At 42.1% G+C, this 23,787-nt stretch overlaps 1 protein-coding gene across 1 annotated transcript; it reads right to left on the reverse strand.

The window, feature by feature from the left end:
- Positions 1-1,649: 1,649 nt before the first annotated feature.
- Positions 1,650-18,474, reverse strand: LOC108797794 (cytochrome P450 2A13-like). The gene is made up of 9 exons (XM_018569448.1): positions 18,295-18,474; positions 16,750-16,912; positions 13,418-13,567; positions 9,930-10,090; positions 8,451-8,627; positions 5,246-5,387; positions 4,156-4,343; positions 2,279-2,420; positions 1,650-1,896 (listed from the first exon to the last, which is right to left on the reverse strand). Exons 1-9 carry the CDS (start codon positions 18,463-18,465, stop codon positions 1,715-1,717), a joined length of 1,476 nt encoding a protein of 491 aa, XP_018424950.1. The 5' UTR covers positions 18,466-18,474; the 3' UTR covers positions 1,650-1,714.
- Between the last annotated feature and the right edge of the window lie 5,313 nt (positions 18,475-23,787).

Raw genomic sequence — 23,787 nt, forward strand, 5'->3', positions numbered from 1 at the left:
TGTCCTCCCGTGACCCTAAACAGAACTATGGGGAAAAACACATAACCCATAGTTCTCTTTTAATTAATGTGCAATCAAAATTTTCTTATCAGAAATTGTAATTAAGATAAAAAAGCACATACGTGTGGAATCAAAATATTTTGACAATATTTTCACTTTAGGTGATCTAAAGTCTTTGTTTCTCATGAATCAGAATTGTATCCTATAAATCTCTGAGCATAGAATGATTTAAGCTGAACTCACTGTCTCTGTTGTATAGACTATTTTTGTTTCCAAATCATACAGCAAGATAAAAAAAGAGGTGTCACGCTTGTCAATAATATTCCAATCACTTTATTTGTAGAAATATAGATCATACAAATGATAAACTAATTAAGCCTACTGCAGTGTTTAGACATCAATCTTTCTGGCCTGGTCCGCACAAGCGCTCTGCAGGGTCAGATAAAGAGCATCATGGGCCTGGTGCTGTCAGTTGGTCGGACAGAAAGCAGCAGAGACAGCTCTCTAATTAGGCGGCTGCTCACTCGCAGGCTGCCTATTATTACTGATTAGAGAGCTGGCGGTAACTTTGCCTTATTGTGTTCAGCCCAGCCAGCCCAGATTGCCATCAGGACGAAAAAAACAGTGTACCGCGCTCTCGGGTGAATTTTAAAATATGGTGTGCTATGCAGCCCTAGAGACCAGGAGGAGACACCTGAGGTTAATACAACTAAAAAACATGTAAAGGGCGCAAAAACTTGAGTGTGTGTTTTTGGTACTAATGAGGAAAAATGTCACTTACATTGTGTCAGAGGGCTGGAGAAAAGACGGTCTCTGGTAGAGATCGAGGGGTTCAGGAGGAGAGACTTGGCTGAGTGGATGTCGGGCAGTGAGAGCCCGTCCAAACGAGCAGGTGGCTGGAGCCAGAGGGAGAAAGGGAACCGGAAGGTCCGTCTGTGTCCCTGCTGTATCTGCAGGAGGTGGACTAAATGGGACTCGGCTGGAAAAACCGCTCAGTGAATTGTAGAGTCCTGTGCCTGTCAGTGTGTGGAGGAGGACGGCATGTGGATCGCCGACCATGTGAGGACGGCATGTGGATTGCCTTGCTATGCCATCAGGATTTCTTTCCCTTTCTTGGAGATTCCAGAATCTTACTTTCTTTTGATTAATGTTATGATTGTCTGTTTTCTTTTCTTTCAAGATAAAATAAAGAGAAGAAAAAATAATATAACTAGCAAGCCCATGTAAGAACTGCTCCAAATGGTTAAAAATCCTTTAGTTTCTGTACATTTAACTAATACTCTCCTTCATTTTAAAGATTAACTGTAGGCAAAACTTTTTTTAAACTTTTGAATAGAGTGGAAAAGGTTTAAACCTCTGTCAGGCTTTCATTGCTGTCTGTGTTAGAAAGTCGGGGGAAATCCTACATTTTAGAGTTGTCATGAGAGCAAGAGGTAATGGTAAGTCTACTAATGTGGACACCTGATCCAGTGACAACTGTCTAAGATGGCAATTCCTCTATCATTTTGGAGATTTCTTCTAGACAGAAAGTAAACAAAATCCCACCAACTGGACACAAACAGCAAAAATAACATGATATCAGTTTTAACCCTTCCCTACACTATCCAAAACTAAAACAATGGCTATACTTATACTTTTATGAATATTTAGTTTTCTTGGTTCAGTATTTCAGGAGTGACTTCTTTATAACACAAATGCCTCTATTGTCTCAGACTCAACGTGGAATGAAGCTTATCTTGAAAGGTTGTGGATAATTGGAAAACCCAACCATCTTTGGAGTGATGTCCAAGTCTTTGAGGTCTACAGGTGAAGTAATATTAAGGTTCTGCAGAAGGGTAGTGATAGTGAGGAACACTTCATGACGGGCCAGTCCATCTCCTAAGCACATTCGCTTCCCTAAGAAGAGGAGAAGATATTAAAGACTTTCACAAGGTACCCATAGATCAAACGTTGTATGTATGAACTTTGCTCCAGGCTAGTTTGTTTTTATATGGGATTTTATATTCAAAGCTAAATAAATAGACTTTTGATGTGTGGTACTGATGTTGTGCTTTGCTTATTCTCTTATTTCTGATTTATTTAGAGTTTGCTTATCTGTCTAAAAATTTTACATTATACCCAGGGATGTAAAACATCTACAATGCTCTCGGTAGCATGACGGAAGTTATTCTTAGGTAAAAAGGAAGTAGTTCTTTTCACTCTAAATATTAACTTGATGTTGTAATTCTGACATATTTGATTTACATGAAGCTTGCTGAAATGGTGGATTGTCTTGTACCTGCAGAAAATATAAGGAAGGCCTCGTTCTTTTTAAAACTGCCGCTTTCATCTAAGAACCGCTCCGGCCTAAAAGCAAATGGATCAGGAAAGTACTTTGGATCATGGAGAACGAAGGACAGGGGGACAAATACATCTGTACCCTGCACAGAAGAATAGATATGAATGGTCAGGTTAATACAATGGTACATATAAAAGGTATAGGATAAATTAAGTGAGATTCAATTTGAATCTTACAGACAAGATACGCCACCAGAATGCAAAAAGTAAGAACCTAAAACTAAGTTCCTAATGCAAACACTGACAACAGCTACTGGTTAAACGTAAGCCTACTGCCCTCCTTAATGCATCACAACTGGTCAGTTAAGCCGCCAATCCAAGCTTCGAACCAATAGTGAGGCCTGTGAGGTGGGAGGCAGGACAGCAGACCCAAGTTTGAGTTCAGGAGCTGAAGTTTTCGGGTTTTGGGACTCCTAAGGGCCTACAAAGTATGTGACAGTACAAGCAAATAGAAGGGACTCTTGTTCTTGATATCCCCATATGGTTTAGCATGTTGTGCATTAACACAATTGCACTATTAAAGTGACATTAAACCCTCAGATTTTTTAACATAAAACAATACTGTAATGTGTGCCTTACTGTAATCCATGGTTGTTTCCCTTCTCTTTGCTGCTCTTCCTTTTAAATCTGTATCTGTTCTCATGCTGGGCAGAACTTCTGTTTTGCAGCAGACTGCCTTGTCTCTGAAATTAATACATGGTGTCTGTGTGAAGGTTCCCAACCTGAGCCAGCACTAGAGGAAGAGGCACTCAGCTGCAAAGGGAAGTTCTCCCCCAGCATGAGAAGATATAAGGATTTAAAAGGAAGAGCAGCAAAGAGAAGGGAAACTACCATGGATTACAGTAAGGCACACATTACAGTATTGGTTTATGATAAAAAAAATCTGAGGGTTTAATGTCACTTTAAGTAAACCTTTATTGGTGCAAACAGCAAAATCCCCAAATTTCAAATTTTAAGGCACCAGTATATAACTCCTATGTTGCAGAATGCCCCCAGGTAACTCAAACTGCCTATACAAATATTGACTTTTTAAATCCTTAAAAAAAGTCCCAGCTCCCCCCTCCCAGAGCAAAATGGCTGGGCACACCAGGGACACAAGTGTGCAGCCCCCCTGCTATATTAATACCAGCCCACATGCCCTTCAGCATTGTGAGGTGCTTTCAAAGGGGTTCCAGAAACAAAGGGTGTCCCCCTCTCAAAACAATGATGACCTATGCTAATGTGAAACTCCAGGACCCAGAACGAGTGGTGGTAATGTGGGTGCTTGCTGGTAAGGAAACAATGTGACTAAAAACACCCCACATTGATAAAAAAATCTTTTTTTTCATCTATTTTATTATATTTCCCTTCCAGGTTCCAAAGTCACCTCACATCATCTGATCTAGCACTAGAAGGTCAGAGGAGAGTCAGGTCCCCCCTTACAAGCTATAAAGAAATTCTCATGTTTGGCATGGAATTATGTTCTCAAGGATATCTGGAGAGAGTTCCCTGATACTTTATTGCTTATATTAGGACTAATACCTACATGCATTTTTGTTAACCAAAAAAAAAAAAAAGTTGCCCCCCATTAAAAAGTATTAAAAGTGGCAAGGTGGCAGATGTTCCCCCATGCTATTCTTCTGACTAGGTAGGGTGAATGTGACTTTGGAATGTAGGGTGAATCCTTTTGAACTACCAGGAAGTGAAGGAAGATATCATCAATGGGACACAGAAGAAAACTGACGGGAGTTCACTACGATATGCAAAATTAATAGAAAACATCTGTCTCTAGATACAATCAAAGCAAACAAGTTATCTCTGTCATAAATAATGATTTACCTTAGGAATAGTAAATCCACACAACTGAGTACTCCTGGAGGTCTCATGTACCAGATTCATGGGCAACACATCAGCGTATCTGTGAATTTCATGAATGACGGCATCAGTATAAGGCATAGATTCCCTGTCTTGTGGTTCGGGGACTCGTAACCTTCCAATCACTTGGTCAATTTCTTCTTGTACCTTAACTAACATAGATACTCAGTCAAAGTCAGAAATTAAATATAAACCAACCATTAGCCATAACACCAATCGACTAACAAACAAACTAAAAACGTAACAGATGTCTTACATGATATTCTACCTTCTGGGTAAAAGTATACTTAGAATCACAGTTGGGAAATGAATGGCCAATTATACTTACAGTATTTATCTCTTCTAGAGTGTTTTTTCTGTTACAATGTGTCACATTGCCTGTGATCTGAATGGCAGTTTTAAGAGAAGTACTAGTGACATAAATAATGCAAATACATAAATACAAAAATAAATACAATTAAATGTCCTTCAACTTCAATCTTAGGCCTGGTTCACACTTAGGCGTTTTTGATATAGGTCACATAGGCTTTGTTTTTACTTCACAGGAATACATTGTATGTTGTGCTCCTACAAAACGAAATAAATAAATCCCATTAAATGTGCCATGTCTTTTTGTTGACAATATTTCCTTCTAGTTGTATGTTGACAGGTTCTCTTAAACTACACATAACGATAATTAAAAACATAATCGCAAGGAGTCCTGGGCTGATACACAGGTTTCTGAACAGCTTGTTTCAGATGTCATCCAGGCTTACCCATTATGCTTATATCTTGATTCACTTTTGTGAGTATGTTTTTATTTGTTAATTCATTATACATCATTAAAAACTATCTACACTAGGGTGGGCGCCCTTCTCTTTTCTTTTCTCCCATATTGTTGCAGCTTCCCTGGCTGAAGTGGGACAGCACCCCTAGTAATCCTTGCCTGAAAATATCCTTCATTTGTGGGTCGTTTGGTGCTTTAGATTCGTTTTCATTGATAGCTAAAATAATCCTTATACGAATTTATCAGATCACATGTAAAATAGAGACATACTCTTCCCTGGTCTCTTACGTGTAATGTTAGGGTGTTTAAGCAGAAGCAGGAATCCATGTCTCAGTGTGGTGCTCACTGTCTCTGTCCCAGCAACAAACAAAGATATGACAGTTGCATAGAAATTCTTCGGGTTAAAATGTGTGGATGGATTATTCTTTTCCTGTAAGTAAAGAACAGGGGATTTCACTTACTTTTAGAAGATTAGTTAAAGTGATTAAAAAAGCACCCTGTAATAGAAGAGGACTAACACTTGTTAGGAAGGCAGTGACTTCAATCTTTGCTTTCTAGAAGATGTCCAGCTGATGAAGAATCTTTAGCATCTAATATATTTTCCGGTGTGTTAGATGCCTGTTCCCCAGCTTAAATGCCAACCATCTTGGATTTGCAAATATAGTACCACATCTTGGACCTTAGTCCCAATAATGCTGTGTCCTGGACGATGTCCTGGCATCACAGTGTCATCCTTTTTGAGTTACTGTGCAAGCATCTTAACTTAATAAAGCATTAGAGAAGAGAAAACTATGCTACATATACCGTAGTCCTGTCCATATATTCACCCCTTTTTAGTGTACTATCTTTGTGCTGGGTAAGGAGATACAGGAGGTGACTGACGAGAAACCGGAGGTGACATTGCTGTCCATTTTTCCCCGTTCTATTAGGGTAATTATTACTATTATTATAATACAGGATTTTTATAGCGCCAACAGTTTGCGCAGCGCTTTACAATATAAGGAAGACATTACAATTACAATACAATTCAAGACAAGATGGTAAGGAGGGCCCTGCCCCTGAGGGCTTACAATCTAAAAGTAATCAAAAAGAATAATCTTCGTTATTTCCTTTCAACAGGGAGAACCCTTATTCCTAGATATTGAGATCTTTTATGGTCCCATAGATTAGTCAATCGATAAGTGAGCTTAAATGGATCATGTGGATGCGGATGGATGAATTGACAGCCTGCACATTAGATGATTTGTAGTGGCATGGAGTGCTTGGAAGGATTTGTGTTATCCTCCTCATGGATCCAGTTGTATATGTAACTAAAAGAGTGAACAATAAGCAAGGGAATTATAGTGATACATTTAAAAAGGGACGGGCTTACCTATGGCTTTGTCTTTTTTTTCCTTTTGTTTACTTGTTTGTTTTGAGTAAAGAATGAGTAGGGGAAGGGGTGACCAACACTTCAGAAGATGATTAATTAAGGAAGGGTTGGCCTCATGAAGTAATCATAATGGAATATGGAATAGGCACATTAAGAGGGTGAATATATGGGATGGTTAGATATGTTTAGAGTCATTTGAAAAGTGGAGTTAACTTTACAAAACATTTTTTATGATTGCTGTGATATATGTATTTATGAAACTAATAAACTTTATTCTAAAAAAACCCCAGAAAATATACAATATCTGAATGGAAAGCTAATAATATCAGTTATATATAAACGTATGAATGAATTGCAAACACAAAAACACAATTACAAAAGAAACCGGTAGATGGCACCAAACTAAAGATTGCTACAGATGGGGAATATACTGGGATAACTTTGTCTCTCCCAAAAAAGTTGTACTCCGGAGACATTTCAAAGTTACCCTTACAGTAGAGCTCCCCTTGTACTGCAAGGGCCGAATGCCCATTTTTATCTAGGGAAACACTAAAAGCAGTTTTACTTACCTTATTGTTCGCTCCCTGCCAGCTGGTGCTTTCTTCTTCCCTCTGTATTGTGGGATGGTGCTCGCTGTCGTCACTTGCTGTGTACAACTGCTAGCCCAGCATTGTATGTGATGATGTCAGAGTTCCTGGGCTGTGACGAATGGAGCGGTTAAGGGAAGAAGCTTAGGGGGACCGGTCACACAGAGAAGGGGGAGCACCACTGCAAAGGTAACTTTTGATTTATCAGCTTAAATTGAGCTTAATAAAAATATATAAGTAAAAGTAATATCATGACACTGCAAACTAATAATATACTGAATGGCCGTCCGTGCAGATTTTCCAGCATGATGCATTCCATAGAGGTAGACATTATTCTGCTTTTTCACAGTTTCAAGTTTATCTAAATTCCAAAACCAAAATGTAATATATTATAGCTTGGCAGTCCTTAGATGTGGTGGCTGAAAACACTTATTTTTCAGGCTAAGAAGATTTTTTTGCAAATACAGAAAATATTTTATTGGCCATTAATCCACCATTCAATGGAGATGAACAAAGGCAGACGTGTTTGAAGTAGAGTACAGTACAGAAAAAAGCTTCCAACCTTTCTTTATTCTATACCAAACTAAAATAGAATAGGGTATATGTACACTTTAACTTTCTCTGTGAGGCCCTTGATTTATTCTCAGTAGTTTGACTTTGGACTGATGACTACAAATTGCCCCATACTATTTCTCTTTGAAACTTGTCAATAGCAATGCAAAAAGTACAAACAGGAGCGCATACACTTTACCAATATAATGTAGGGTGTGCTGTACCCTGGCTTCTGCCTGTCCCTGTGACAGCTGCTACTCTGATCACAATTGGTGGTACAGTATTATATTTCTTGCGTGTAGCTGTTTGTACATGACCTACAAAAGAAAACCTGTCCTGCGAGTCTGCCATTGCAGTCTGTTTATTCTGCAAATGCTAGTTGCCTAGCTATCATTCTGAACTGGTTTCTAGAACAGAGTAACTAACCCAAAGCACCTATTGGTTCTGACATTCCATATGTATACTTATTCCAAATCATTGTCTTAGAAGGTATTGAAGCCTGCAATTTAGCATAACAGTCAGATTACAGGATTTTTTTTAGAAGGAGGTCAGCAAATGGCAGCCCTTGAATTTCTCTTAGGGAACTTTAAGGATTGATTATTACAGGCATATGCAAAAGTATTTTTATTGAGAAGAGAGGGATTGACAGTAGGAACCGCTCAAGCCAATTAACAACCAGCCAACTTCCACCCTGAAATTAATTCTGCTGCACTGTCTAGAAAAATATACTGTAATCAATATGTCTTCACAAGCACTAGAGGTGAGTTGACACCACTGATTACTCTAATACAAAAAGTGGGGTCACCCTCTTGGTTGTACTGCCTGGCAGAGGTGTGTGACACAAAAGTGGCTGGGTGAAATGACAAATCCTTTGGCAGTGTAGAAAAACTTGAGTTATAGGGATACCCTTTAATATTTTTTAGCTGTTTGCCTGGAGGTCAGGTTTAAAACAATAACATAAATAATGATGTAGCTAGTGTACCTTTTCCATCTGGATAAGGAAACTGTCTATCAGATGACGTGGACTGCTTGTGTTCAGGGTGTCTTTGCAGAGTTCTGCTCGCCTTCTCACAAACTTCTCCATTTGCAGAATACATTTGACTGTCTTGTGATGGGGTCCTGGCACATATTTCATCATGACATAATATATATCATAAAGCTATATATATGAGGAAAAAGCAATTAGCAAAATACTGTATATAATCAAACAAGGCACTTCATCTTTAAGTAGTTGTGAGCATATACCCTGCAACTTCATGGCTACATCACCCTTGAACTGTCCTTTCAGAGATCCAATTCACATTGTTGCAGTGTGTTAATGTGTACATATTAGTGTGTTTTTCTTGTTTTGCATTAAGGCACACCATTCATTTTGAATAGGCTCTCAAAAAACCATACCAACACTATGTTTGCCAATGTAGTGAACTATAACAGGGGTCCACAACCCCCGGGCTGCAGACCGGTATCCGTCCGTGGCCTGTTAGGAACTGGGCCGCAGGATTCTACCAAGATTCGTTAGAAATCTAGACCCGCACGTCACTTCCGGGGGCGTCGGAGGGCACGAAGGGGGCATCGGCTGAACGCCCAAGCTCAGAGGCTCTGATCAGGTCCAGAAATGTCACTTGCAATTGTGCAGGGAAGCGGGTCCATAACATTCCCAGCCAAGGCAAAAATTAACACAAAAGTGCCTGTGCGGGGAGCAGAGATGCTTGTGTGTTAATTTTTGCCTTGGCTGTGAATGCTATGGACCCACTTGCCGGCACATGCGTAATCCGCAACCCAACCCAGCATCCTCACCCTCCCCCCTGGTCTGTGGAAATATTTTCTTCCACAGAACCAGTCCCTGGTGAAAAAAAGGTTGGGGACCGCTGCACTGTAACACACAAAGCAAGGTTCACTTACTTACTGAAGCCTACCCATGTCCAAACACTACAGAAAAGTTAAAAAAGTCATGGGCAATAAAATGTTCCTTTACCCTCAGTTTTCAAATTACAGATGGTGACAGCACCATCCTTCTGGCGAGATCCCAGTGAATGCTGAGAAGTTCAAACCTTGGGAGTAGATACACTGTGCTGGAGCTTTTCTTATAAGATTTGGGGTACTTAGCATTCACTGCAATCTTGCTGTATACACAGTGAGGCCACCCTCGCCAAGGCACTGTGGGTGGAAGCCGCAGATAAGGTAAGTTTGTTTACCTACAAGATGTTTTTTCTTTTGTACTTATCTACTGCCTTTTGAGATGGACCCACAGTGTGCATGTATTTCTTCCGGCATTTGTAGTAAAACCTGTTGTGTTATGTTTTCTGAAGACATCTTCGCTCACTAAATGCTATCCTTACAGATCGTATATTCTGAACTAGCAGCATTCCACTCTGATTTGTCATTTGTGCGTATTTTGTTTATAAATCCTACAAAGTGTGTAGTTTGGATTCTGATAAATACACAAAATTAGATTAAATACCTGACCCCAGAAAGAGGACATGGACTCAAATATGTCATACACAATGTGAAGCAGGCTTTGGAATTCAGGGTCTTCGTAACTGAATCTGTCACCAAAGATTATGGAACACATGATATTAGCAGACACCTGGCTGAAGTATATAGTGGGATTGAAGGCCACACCTGGAGAGAAAAGAAAGAGAGAACAGCGAACATAAGTGCTTGTCCATGAATCCAAAGCAATCACCTTGCCAGTATATAGCATACCAAACACATTGCATTTCAGTAGTACATTTTGTATACAATCACCTTTAGATTTACCGAAACTAAATAATATGAAGACCTACCTAAGCAATCTGTTTATTCGTATGCAATCAGACAGGCCATTGCATTACAATGTTGGTGGATCCAAAGGAGATTGTACAATCAGACTGTATAGTGTGTGGTCAGTTTAACAGTCTTGACCTGAATTTGTCAAACATCTCTGCATTCAGGAAGAATGCAGAGGGTAGTAAAGGGTAGCTTTATTGGTTTGGGGTACATTTTATCTTTATTTGTTATGTTTATACATTTCTAACTGATGTTTTATGCATGTTATTCTTTGACTAAGCATAAAATCTTTGTCTTATGAATAAGCCAGTGACGTGCCGTGCCTTCTGTGCTGGGTGAGGCATCCCCCAGCTCTGCCCGCTGAAGCCCCACCACCAGCTTGGTAACCAAGCTGTGTGGGGAGGAGGAAGGGAGGAAACAGGGAGGGGCCTCCCTGCCCCTCACTTGCTCATCACTGGTGAGGCATTGAGATAGATGTCCTCACTGGTTTTTTTTTCTTCGTTTTTTTGATTGGACAGCTTGGACCAATGGCGCTTTGCTATTGGTCCAAGCCATCCACAGAGATCACGCCTCTAACACAGAGTAGAGGCTATGACAGCTCTTGCCTCACCAAGTTAGATTACACAAGCAGTGGGGAAGCCCACTGCTGTGTAACCTAACCAGCTGTCAAAAGCTGGATGCAGCGCTACTTGTAATTAACAGGCAGCACTCAGTCCATGACAGGTTACACAGTGGGTAGGCTTTCCCTGCTGTGTAACTTGTAACAAGCCGCTTTGAATGGAGAAAAGCTTCAGACTTGAAGCTGAGAGCTTTTTCCTGCATAATACTAGGTGATCTAGCCACCGGCCTCCCCTACCCACACCTCCCTGGAATAAGCATATATGACAAAGGATTCCCAAGCACTGCAAGCACTGTGTTTTTACTAAAAACAGAGAAGACATCAATAGATGTCTCCTTTTAAACTGAAGCCCCAGGCAGAGCTGTATGAACGGGGGGGGGGGGGGATAGGGGGCGTTAGGAGGAGGACAACAGTCTTTTTGCAACGAGAGCTAAGGAGCAACAGCCACTCAAGCATTGTGTACTGTAATGGGGAGGCAGGAGAGAGAAAGAGTCAGGTGCTCCTCCTTACTCTGAGATAGGCGGCTGGGTTTTACTTGTTGCTCCAGTAGGCAAACTGAGCTGTGTGGAAGAGTATGTGCCTCTACCCTATTATTCCTGATATTTGATCATTCGTATATTGCCCTGAATAAACAAAAATACAGGTTCTCTTTAAGAATTTAACCTGAATGATTGATTCTGGTAATAAACGAGGCATATCCTGTCTGAAAATGATCAAATGGTTATGAGTGAAACATGTTGGATTGCTAACCCTCTTCTGTAAATGGCAGGCACCTGGCTGTCTCTGGCTTCACTACTTTCTGAGCCAATGACCTAGAACAAGCATGCAGCACGGAAATTTCTGAACTTCATATCTGTATATTGGTACCAGATCAGTGAATCCTAAAGTAATTAGGCTAGTGGATCAATATGGCATCCAGGCAACTAGCCTTTTCAGAATGAGAGGGTATCAATGGTACCTTGCATGTCTTTCTCAATATGATAATTTTTAGTACCTGTGGGTGCTCAGTAAATCCTATATTTAACTTTTACAATTTTATAAACATAATGTAAGTTTTCAGTTTAGACATAGCTTTTTTACACAAATCTTCAACTTCACTGATCAATCAGCGTACAGTCAGGGCCGGATTCCGCACAAGGCCCTGCCTCGGGGCGGCAGCGGTGTCCTTGTGGGCAAATTTCGGGCGCCGGGCGGTAAGTTGCGCTTTCTACATTTAGTCCTGCTTTGCACAAGCAGGACTAAATGTAGTGTGAGGAAGCCGATTGTACTTTTACAAGTGATCTCAGCGATGTCGCCGAGGTCACTTGTAAAAAGTCTGCAGCCGGTCCGTCCGTCCGTCCTCCCCCCACCCTCCCGCACCTACCTCTCTCCTCGCTGGCTCCGTCTTCCCCCGCCCACAAGTCTCTCTCCTCTTACTGGCCACCGATGCAGGGAGCAGAGTAGCAGGGTTAAAAGTAACCCTGCCTCTCCGTGTAAACAGTGAGAGGGGAGAGCCATCTTCCCCTCTCACCGGTCACAGGAGTTCCAGGACAGTGCTCTGCTAGAACTCCTGTATTGGACGTGACAGGGTCAATAAAGAGAACCTGTCACCTCCAATTGCTATCACACAGGGACTTGTTATCTCCTGTGAGATAGCAATAAAGTTAGGTAAAAAAAATTGATTAAAAAAAATTAAAAGAAAAAGAAAAAAAATTATAAGAAATAATTTAAAAAAAAATAAGGTGATTAAAAAGTAAAAAATAAGAAACAAATAAAAAAAAATCAGAAAATGATTATAAAAAAAACGAACAATAATAATATAAACATTTTTTTAAAAAAAGTAAACGATGAGATAAATAAAAATTTAAAATAGTAAAAAATAAAAATAAAAATAAAAAAAGTGATAAAGTAAATAAAAATAAAGAAACAATAAAAAAATTAAAACTAACCCTGCCGCCCTGCCATCTGGTTGCCATTCTCCATTGATGGGGGGGTTTGCGGCAGAGGGGGGCGCATTGCGGAACCTGGCCTTGGGGCAGCAGGGAGAGTAAATCCGGCCCTGCCTACAGTCCCCTTATTGATTATGCATCATATAACTTTTTTAGTACCTAGAGATACAGTACATCCTATTAAAGTAATAAACCGGGCAACCTGTTCACCTATCCACATCTTGTAAATAAGAGCCTGTCATGTACGGGCAGCACAGTGGTGTAGTGGTTAGCGCTTCTGCCTTGGAGCACTGCAGGTCTCTAGTTTGAATCCCGGCCAGGCCACTATCTACAAGGAGTTTGCATGTTTTCCCTGTGCCTGAGTGGGTTTCCTCTCACACTCCAAAGACTTGCTGGCAGGTTAATTGGCTCCTGTCTAAAGTGGCCCATGTATGTATCATGCATACATGCAAGGGCCAATTTAGACAGGAGCCATGCAGAGATAGGGACCTTAGATTGTAAGCTCCTTGAGTACAGGGACTGATGTCAAAGTGCTGAGTAAAATTGTCAGTGCTATATCAATACTAATGATAATAAAAAAATACAAATAATAATAGATTTTATCCACTGGTTTCTGCGTTAAAATCCACATACCATGGGTTCCTTTGAGGGCCTCCACCAGACACCTAGCTTCCTCTTGAACCCGCTCCTCAATGCTTCTTTTCCCCACGCCAAACAATCTGAGGGTCTGAACTGAAAAACGACGGAGCTGCTTCCAGCACTCACCATTGCTGGTTACTACTCCTAAAAGAAATAATAAAATGATGCTCCATAAGTTTCAAAGGCATAACAATGTAACCCAGGGAACTGGTCTTGTCCAAAGAAACTTAAAAAGAATGGGCAAACTGGCAGGATCTTTTGATAGACAAAGTTGGGTCAGGAATGGCACTGGATCTCAGGATGTACTCACATTTGGCTGTATGTACTGTGCATCAGCTCATTTGACCATGAAAGTCTAGCTCTCTTGACTAGTGTGCTTCATCTATCTGTGATTGGGCAGTTCTGGCCTTTTTGAAAGAAGTGGTTTCACACAAGCCGGTGGGGTTCTAGGTGATGTAATTGACTAAATAAGTGTCATGACCATATAAATTAATTAATTGATGTTACCCAGTGCTGTGTCAACGAACTGTCTTTGTGACTGAATTATTGGTAGGAAAGCATGGTCATGACACAGATTGTTGTGTCTGCTGGTTGTTAGGGCCATGAGTTCACCATGACTGATGGAGCTGCATTGGGGCTATTGTGTACCCTGTACTCCTTCACATAGACTAAGTGGATATATTGGGGCCCCCTTTTTCTAAATTCTGATAACTCACCCCCTCCACAGACCCCCACATCCACTGGGCCAGGGATGGGGTGGGGATGAGGCCCTTGTTCCCATCATGGCAAAGTAACCTCCTAATGTTAAGGGCATGTGGCCTGATATGGTTTAGGGGTTGGGGACACAACCCCAGGCAAATAAATAACAAACAAAAAAAAATGGCTTTGGGTCTCCCAAAATCAATGCAAGACTCTTTTCTGGGCATGCAGGGAAGGGATGACAGTAAGCATATGTCCCCTCCTAAACCATTCCAAGCCAGATGCCCTCAACATTGGGAGAGTACCTTGCTAGGACTCCTTATTCCTGGTGAGGCACCTTGTCCCCATGCTGATGGGGACAGGGCCCTAAGCCCAACATCTCTGGCTGGGTGGATGTGGCGGTCTGTGGGGATAACCTGCCAGAATCATGATGAGTGATGACGGGTGGGTAAACGACAACCTGCTCCACAATTAACTCCTCCCGTTGCTTCTCCCATCGCAAATTATGTCAACTGGATAGGAAAGCTGGCTGATGTCATCACACATGACCCTCTTTCCCAAAAGCTTGCAAATTGGCTTTAAAAAAAAAAGCATTAAAAAAAATAACAACATTTTGCTCCCATAGACTTCAGTTGTGTTTGGGTGCTGTGTTCATGGTTTGCGGATTTCCCGCTTGGCTCGCGTAGCCCTATCCACAAACAATGTTGTGTAAAGAATAGCAACCGGTTTCCTTGCAAATGCCACACCAAATTTTATGCAGATAGCCAAAAGAAATTACAAAGACATATTTGTTTGGTTCCTATTAAGAGATTGAGCTCACCAATTTAAGGTTTCAAAATATAGACTCTATATTGCTGGGGGGAATGATTGTACTTATTAAACATGTCATCATGCAGAAATAATTATTGGATAGCTGTAAGAACATTCTTGGCAAATAAAATTCAATGTGTTCCATTTAGCACACACCCAAAATTGGGTTGGATGGACTGTACTGTACTCACTTGTCTGTTCAATGTTGTAAACTTTCCTGGCTACTGCCTCATCTGAAATTTCTCTAGAGCTAAACTTCAGCTAAATACAGAATGGGAATACAGTCTAATAGAGCGGCTTTACCTGCATTTCAGAAATCCCATGTTAGGGAGTTGTCACAGGAACAGGTGTTCTAGTTGAAGGATATTTCCTCACCTCTTGCCATATTGCTCTGGTGACAATTCTAAAATGTTGGATTATTTGGATAACATAGATCATTTTAGGCCTGATGACAACCAGAGAATAAATACAACCAGTGCATTTTGAGGGTCAAAAACATCCCCTTCATCAGGGCTACAGAAAAGTAAAAAAACAATATATATATATATATATATTATATATAATATTTTGACCACCCATTTGACCAAACTACTTGTATATTTCTCGATTTTGGGTGACCCCATTTCGGTAGGGAGGCGCCCCCGTTTTTGTGGTGAGTTGAAGCCAACTGGCTTTTATAGTCACTTTGCTGATTTAGTTGCTGAGTGTCTCACACCTACCTATTGGAATTAGAGAGGTCAGTTTACCTAGTGGGGCCAAAAACAGCAAAAAACAAAACCTGACAGAGGGCCTAACTCCTTTCTACTGTCCAAAAATGAAAAATAAAATAACAATGATCATTTCCCAATTTTACCTATGCACCTAGGTCACCTTTCAATAAGTGGTAAGCACATTCTGTTATTTTGGACTGTATGTTCCGGCATTTCTCTGGAGATATCCTTCAAGGGATATTGCACTTCAAGGAGAACTATGAGGTGAGTGAAAATCACTCATCCTCATAGTTCGAGCCGACGTGTGACAATATAACTCAGAGGTCGGCTCAATAGATTGGGAAGTGAGCAAACACATACCGTCGCTCGCTCACTTCTCGATCATCTCCCTGCAGAGAGCAGTGACTGTCAGCCACGGCTCCCTGCAGGGATTCCCCCCCTCCCAGCTCCAATCCTCCAGTGCTGATTGGAGGAACGGACGGGGGAGGGGGCGGGTACAACTGGCTCTGCCTCTAGATAGGCAGAGCTAGTTGTCACTCACGCAGCTGGGTGGATCTCGACAGTAATGTCGGGATCCGTCCCGGCTGCGGCGGTCTCAGTATACCGCGAGCTGTAGCTCGCGATATACTGAGCTTTGGGTCATGGGAGGAGGCTAGTATATGTCCTCCCGTGACCCTTAAGAGAACTATGGGGAAAAACACTTACCCCATAGTTCTCTTTTAAAGTGTTTATAAACCCCAAACCAAAAATATTATATATTGCAGTTTACCTGTCTTTAGTTCTAGTGGCTGCATTCGTTTTCCTTCTTCAGCCATTTTCCCTTTATTTTCACCAGGTGATCCTGCCTGTAACACTCTTCCAGTCCACGGTGGGAATGCTCCCTTGTATAATATGGACAACAGAATCAAGATGTGACTAAGAAACCCCACCCCCTATTGTCCATAATATAAAGGGGTGTTATTGAACTATATTATATATCAGCTCCAAAGATTTCTGGCAAGATCAAAAGGTTATTTCTTTAATTATCACACGGATATAACCATTCAATTTTAACAGTAGTGACTTAGTAGAACAGCTAACACCAGAAGTAGCCTCGAAACTACTTACCATGACCTTGGAAATATTTTTCTACAGTTGGCATTAGACCTCTCATTCCAAACACATCACTTTGATCCACTAGGGCTTCTTTTACTGCATTGTATCCACACAGAACAACCACCCTCCGTGGACCAAGATACACAGTAAACACGTCCCCATACTTCTCCTTGATCTAAAATATAAAAGACATTTTACATGTGATACACAATAGTAATGGAATATTCTTTTTTTTTTCCCCTTTTTATTGAAGCCCGTGGACGTGCATCAAAACAAACTTCCCCTGTGAACAAAAAAAGATTCAGGAGATAGTTCACCTTCAGAGATCGCTCCCCTGGAGCCCACCCATTAACTAGGGTCGAAAACTCCGTGGCCTGGAACCTCATCCGGCTCCCTACCAATTACGCCAGGAACCTACTGGTCCGTCCATCCACCCTTCCTAGGCGACAGCAGACTTTCAATTCCCGACAACTGATAAGAACAGATACTACACTTGATCTTAGCCAAAAGGCCGAGAAGCAATGTAATGGAATATTCTATAGTGAAACTAGGACTGGGAACTTTTGGCCTGTAAGGCAAATATAACCAACTGGCCATTTCATGGTAAGGACGGTTTCACATGCACTACATAAAGTCTGCTGTGGTGCTGCAGTGACGGGTGCCATGGAAGTACTTTTAAAGCTGAACTTCAGGAATAAATAATATTAATTAATGAAAATACTAGGTTTTCTCTAACCCCTTAAGGACCAAGGCCTTTTATTATTTTTTTGCACCCATGTTATAATCCACATTTTAGTCCTGAAAATTACTTAAAAGCACCCAAAACATTATATATTTTCTGAAAGCCAAGACCCTATAGAATAAAATAGCGGCAGTTACAAATTTGTATGTTGCACGACATTAGGGCAACATATTATCAAACCCAAAAATTTAGTAAAAATATGGAGATAATAATATTAGACATGTGCATTCGGACGAACCTGCAAATCAACGAAAATCAGTTGATATGGCGGTTCATCCGAATCTGAAATAACGATTTTAATATTTGCCCGAATATACTAAACCGATATTCGGGCATACATAAATTGTTTTTCAGAACACGCCGGCTGCCATATTGGCCGCCGGCGTGTTCTGCGCATGCCCGCCGTCATCTTGGAGGCGGAGCGTATAATGTCACATGACGATGACGTCACACGATGAACGAGCGGTAGCCAAATCAGCCACCGCTCATGTCCGCCGACATTTTGGACTAGATCTTGGTACACACCAAGATCTAGTCCAAAATGGCGGCATGCATGCGCAGAAGGCGCTGGGGGACGATATGGCCGCCGCTTGTTCTGCGGTTTCAGTGTGCGGTTTCGGATTTGGAGGCTCGTTGCCTCCGAATCCGAAATAGAAAAATGTGTTTCCTTTGACGAAAGGAATGAAAACGTTTTTCATTTTCATTTGTTTCGTCTGGAAATAAAAATTTTTGTTGTGCACATATCTCATTGATATATACTGCCTGTTACAGAAAAGAGTTGTGATGGTAACAGATCATTTGCTGATTTCACTTACCTCCTTGAAGGAGTCCATCAGATAACCTGCTTTAAGTTGAAGAAGATTCCCAAAAAAAGGCAGCGGAGTAGGTCCGGGAGGTAAGTTGCTTTTCTTGTACATTTGTTTCCATGTGTACAGACACAGGATGCCAGATACCAAGAATACCAGGAACAGAGTGAACAGCTCCATTCTGAGTTGGTGCGATTGCTGATCTATGCAGTGATGATTGGCTTTAGTGATGTACAGTTCATGAACGAATTGTTCTTTTGAGTCGATTCATCTGAATGAACTGACTCGTTTGAAACAAACAGCTCCGTATGGAATATATAGGAGAGCAGCACTTGTAATATTATCCTAGAGTGAGAGAAGTCGGCTCCTGCCAGCCCCTCCCTGCAACCAATAAGAACCGAGAACCAAGCACTCAATAGTACACTGAATGAGGAGGCTAATCACAAAAGGGGAAGAGTTTGGAGAAGGCAGGAGAAGAGAACAATCTAGGACAACATAGCCGATCTGGAAAGTGAGCTGAACTGGAGAACTTTTCCAAATCAGCTATTCTGTCCTAGATTGTTCACTCCTCCTGCCTTCTCCAAACTCTTCACCCTCTTGTGAATAACCCTGTGACTTCAAGAATCATGAGTCTCCAGATCAGTTACTGAGTCGCAGAATCCTAGGAGTTTCTTTGTAGAACAGTACACTGAATCAATGGTTGCAGCAATGGTTTAACCACTTGAAGACCAGGGTGTTAAACCCCCTTCCAGGCCAGGCCCTTATTTCAGTATTGAGCGCTGCGGTACTTTGACTGACGTTTATTCCGCCTTGCAACGCTGTACTGAAATTAATTTTATACCATTTTTGGGGGACAGATAGAGATTTTTTTTGGTGGTATTTTTTTTTTTTTTCGAATAACTTTTTTATTTTATTTTAATATTTTCATACAAACAAGGTAAGGTTTACAGTATATATAGCAAATTGCATCAGGTGGACAGTAATAAGAAATTCACAGAGAGGGTGTATACAGATGGATCAGGGCTATCCCACCTAGCAGCACCCACATTTGCATTTACAGTTGATAAGAGCAGTTAAACATTATTACGGGCCAATAAGACCGTTAGTAAGTGTGCATAATGAGGTTCATTTCTTGAGCATGAGTCGCAACAGATATATCCCGTGAGATAAGCCACTATGTGTTCCCTTCCTCTAAACAGTTATGCTGTCCAAATTGTGCAGAGCTAAAATCAAGCCTATCTTTGTAATTAAACTTCAAGTGAAAACATGTCCTGCACGTAAAAACATGTATAAACCCATTGCCTATTGCAGACATAAGTATACTCAAGCATAAACCCATACCAACTGTAATGTTAGGGGAATCCAGCAGGATCGCAGGACACAGGCTTTGCAAATAAAGTAAAGTTTATTAACTGAAATAGCTTCACAGCAGCAACATAACAACACAGGTCATCTTCACTGACCAGCTGGCCAACTCAAACAGCAACTCTTCAGTACAACACAAAAGAACAGTCTCACCGACATGAAGATTTCAGAGCTGCAATCGCAGTTTAAACAGTCCCAGACTTCCAGGGTAACTTTCCCAGTCTACAGATTTCAAGCAAGATTAATGACATTCAAGCTCACAGCAGTACACAGATCCCCACTCTCCAACCTCCTCCACACTACTCCTCACCTGCTAGCTACCACTTCATGTCTTTTAAACACACACTTCCTCCAGCAGGTGAGTTAACCCCGTCTCATCCTTTAAAGGGACCACAGTCCAAACAGAGGGGAAATATAGCATCCTTCCAGGACCCAGCCCCGGTGTCCTGTACCCAACATAAAACTAAAGAAGCGCCTAGATGCACTTCGCAACTGGTTAACAAACTACCACACTGCCTCAGCCTTGCCTCGCCTTTAGCAATCCCCTCTCCCCCCACGGAACCATTTTCCGAATTTCAGTTTGGCTCAAGGTGTCCCCATAACCATGTCGCTGTCATCTCGCCCCAACCCACGGGACACAGGACTACCCCGGGCTGCCCCTCCTGGGTTCAGTATCTGAGTTTCCATATAATCCCAGGCTGCCCATACCTTCTTATAAATATGTATAGTATTATTCAATCTGGCCGTTAGAAGTTCCATCTCCTGCACCTCTTTGATGCGTTGGTAAAAATCCACCTCAGATGGGGGGGCTTGGCGTTTCCAATGGAGGGCAATGAGGCAGCGTAAGCTCTAGGATATTGAGAGGTTAGGAATTTAAAAGAGTTAAGTGGGCAGAAGTGCGTTTCCTGTAGGAACACTATGTCAGCATTTGCGGATTTCAATTCTCTAAATAACAGGTTCCTCTTAGCTTGAGAATTCAGGCCCTTAACATTTAAAGAGAGCAATTTACATGCAGGGATCGTCGCCATGGTGGAGATTAAAGGAAATGACACCTGAGCATGTACCGTTCCCTAAAATAGGAAACCATTGTAACGGATATGTCACCACTCCTGCACCCCCTACAATAAAGAGAGACGTAAGCAGACCTGAGTCACGGAGGGGAGACATCCGGAAAACCGCAGTGGACCCCGGGAGAAGGAGAGTCGACCGTATCAAAGTCGACATCCAAGGCGAAGCGAGGCAAGGCTGAAAAACATAACTAAAAGTAACAACAATTACAAACAGATAAGAAAAAATAAACATTGTACGCACAAGGGCATCTAACCAGTGTTAGTATATCAGTAATCGAAAAGCCAAGCCCTGTGCTACGGGGTAAAGTGCGTCTCCACACACAGTCAGATAAACAGCAAAAGTATTCCACTGACTCTTTTGGAGATCAAATAACCGAATCACCCACTGGTATTGAGCACCCCCACACGAGGGTGGGAGGGGGATGGGGAGAGAGTTGGTTATAAGCGTAGGGAGAGGAGAGAGGTGGTAGGGAGTTGGAGTAATTTGGCAATATTCAACGGTGAATATTATAAAGTAGGAAAGGGAGATGGGGTAAGATCATATACCGCTCCATCTGCCCGCTACCATGTTAGTATATCAAAAATAAAGTGGATTAGCAGCCACGGGGCGGCAAAGTGCCAGCAAGCCCCCCACAAGTAAAGGAGTGATTGTAAGGCACTGTACCTCCCTGTTCCAATAACAGCATGAACCATCAACAGGGTGTAAAAGCAGTAAGTAAGTAAGTAAGTAAGTAAGTAGGTCCCTCAGGTATGCAAAAAGTAAGCAGTCAGTCAGCGATGTCGTCTAGGAGTGGATCCAATAGAGCCCCTCTGCTTGCGAGCTGAGGCGTCACCAGGTGATTCCATCCTCACCGACTTCTTCCTGGGTGTGACGCCCTGCCAGGTAGAGGGTTCCGGACCTAATTTTGGCAAAGGGTCCCATCCAGCAAGGATAGGGCAATTAATGCAGAGATCCGAACAAAAAGCTGGCAGGTCTTCTGGCACTCTAAGTATGGCGCTTTTCCCATCTCTTTGTGCGTTGAGGCTAAAGGGGAACCCCCAACGATACGGAATGTCATTATCCCTCAGTAAGGTCAGCAGAGGTTGGAGACATCGGCAGTGTGACCCAGGAAAGGTCCGGGTATATCTGTATTGGGGCGCCATCTAGCTCCAGGGATCTCATGTTCCGGGCCTTTTGCAGGATCTCCTCCTTTACTGAAAAATAGTGAATTCTACAGATCACATCCCGAGGATTGGCAGCAGAACCTCTCGGTCGGAGGGCCCTGTGAGCACGATCAATTTCTATTTTGTTCGTAGCCGGAGCCCCCAGAATATTATTGAAAAGCATCTGTAGTACTGCCGGCAGGTCCTCAGACCCCGTTGCCTCCGGTAAACCTTTAATGCGAATATTATTTCGGCGCCCGCGGTTGTCAAGGTCTTCAACATGGCGTTACATAGTATTTGAGGTTGAATAAAGACATTAGTCCATCAAGTCCAACCTATTAGGATCTCATTCTAGGAGTACCCGTACCCCTGTATATTACGGTCCCTTAAGAAATCGTCCAAAAGTTTCTTGAAAAATTCCACATTATTTGCTGAAATCACCGCCTGTGGCAGTGAGTTCCAGACCCTAACTGATCTTACTGTGAAGAACCCCAAGCCCCTCTGCTTGCGAGCTGAGGCGTCACCAGGTGATTCCATCCTCACCGACTTCTTCCTGGGTGTGACGCCCTGCCAGGTAGAGGGTTCCGGACCTAATTTTGGCAAAGGGTCCCATCCAGCAAGGATAGGGCAATTAATGCAGAGATCCGAACAAAAAGCTGGCAGGTCTTCTGGCACTCTAAGTATGGCGCTTTTCCCATCTCTTTGTGCGTTGAGGCTAAAGGGGAACCCCCAACGATACGGAATGTCATTATCCCTCAGTAAGGTCAGCAGAGGTTGGAGACATCGGCAGTGTGACCCAGGAAAGGTCCGGGTATATCTGTATTGGGGCGCCATCTAGCTCCAGGGATCTCATGTTCCGGGCCTTTTGCAGGATCTCCTCCTTTACTGAAAAATAGTGAATTCTACAGATCACATCCCGAGGATTGGCAGCAGAACCTCTCGGTCGGAGGGCCCTGTGAGCACGATCAATTTCTATTTTGTTCGTAGCCGGAGCCCCCAGAATATTATTGAAAAGCATCTGTAGTACTGCCGGCAGGTCCTCAGACCCCGTTGCCTCCGGTAAACCTTTAATGCGAATATTATTTCGGCGCCCGCGGTTGTCAAGGTCTTCAACATGGCGTTACATAGTATTTGAGGTTGAATAAAGACATTAGTCCATCAAAACCCGCGATATCGCCAAAAACGACCACAACACCAAAATTGGCCATAGGCGACGCTTTAAAAGCTTTTACCGCTCATCAGTTTACTGTTATCAGTAATTAATGGCCCTAAATGTATTGCTCGCACTCCGACGTTCGCGGCGATATATAACATGTGCGGCACAATAGGCGGAATCGTCCTTTTTGCACGTTGGCGCACCCGACGCGTGCTTGCGTGTGTATGTGGGGGGGCGAGGACTTAAAAAAAAAATGTTGTGCTATTTTACATTTCTTTTTATTTGTGACTATTTTTTTGTTAGCTTCTTTATTTCTTATGCTTGATTTTTTTTGTTTTTGTTAAGTATACACTATGCATATATTTTGTAAATAAATGACATGCATTCTGTAGATAAGATGCAAGTGTACAAAGCAGTACCCATATACCTTGCTGCACTTCTTACCAGATATACCAAAAGTAACGGGTGCTCGTAAGGATTGCGGATGGCGCTGCTCAACAACAATACAGATGTCACTAGCACACCAGCACCAAGATCCCATGTTACTGCAAATCCATTTGATTAATAGTAGCCATTCAAACGACAAGCGCTTTCTGGGCTGCGCAGGGTCCCCTTCATCAGACTATGTTGGTAGAACACTGGACTGTCCAGGTGAATCCGGGATGGGTGGCAACCCTAGAGACTTTGCATGCCTCTGTGGCAAAAAAAAATCCCCCCCCCCGCAATTTTTTTATTTTACTAACTTGCATTTATTAGCTATTTCCACCA

This window comes from Nanorana parkeri, unplaced genomic scaffold, assembly GCF_000935625.1.
Source record: "Nanorana parkeri isolate BGI_ZX_2015 unplaced genomic scaffold, ASM93562v1 scaffold1337, whole genome shotgun sequence".
NCBI lineage: Eukaryota > Metazoa > Chordata > Amphibia > Anura > Dicroglossidae > Nanorana > Nanorana parkeri.

What these genes read in the sequence shown, in the direction of transcription:
- LOC108797794 (XM_018569448.1), bottom strand. Translation starts at nt 18,465, where the DNA reads ATGGAGCTGTTCACTCTGTTCCTGGTATTCTTGGTATCTGGCATCCTG. An exon ending in TGTCCTCTTTCTGGGGTCAG is followed by an intron (nt 8,628 to 9,929) that starts GTATTTAATCTA and finishes TCATATATATAG; the next exon opens with CTTTATGATATATATTATGT. An exon ending in GTGGATTTACTATTCCTAAG is followed by an intron (nt 2,421 to 4,155) that starts GTAAATCATTAT and finishes TCTTCTGTGCAG; the next exon opens with GGTACAGATGTATTTGTCCC.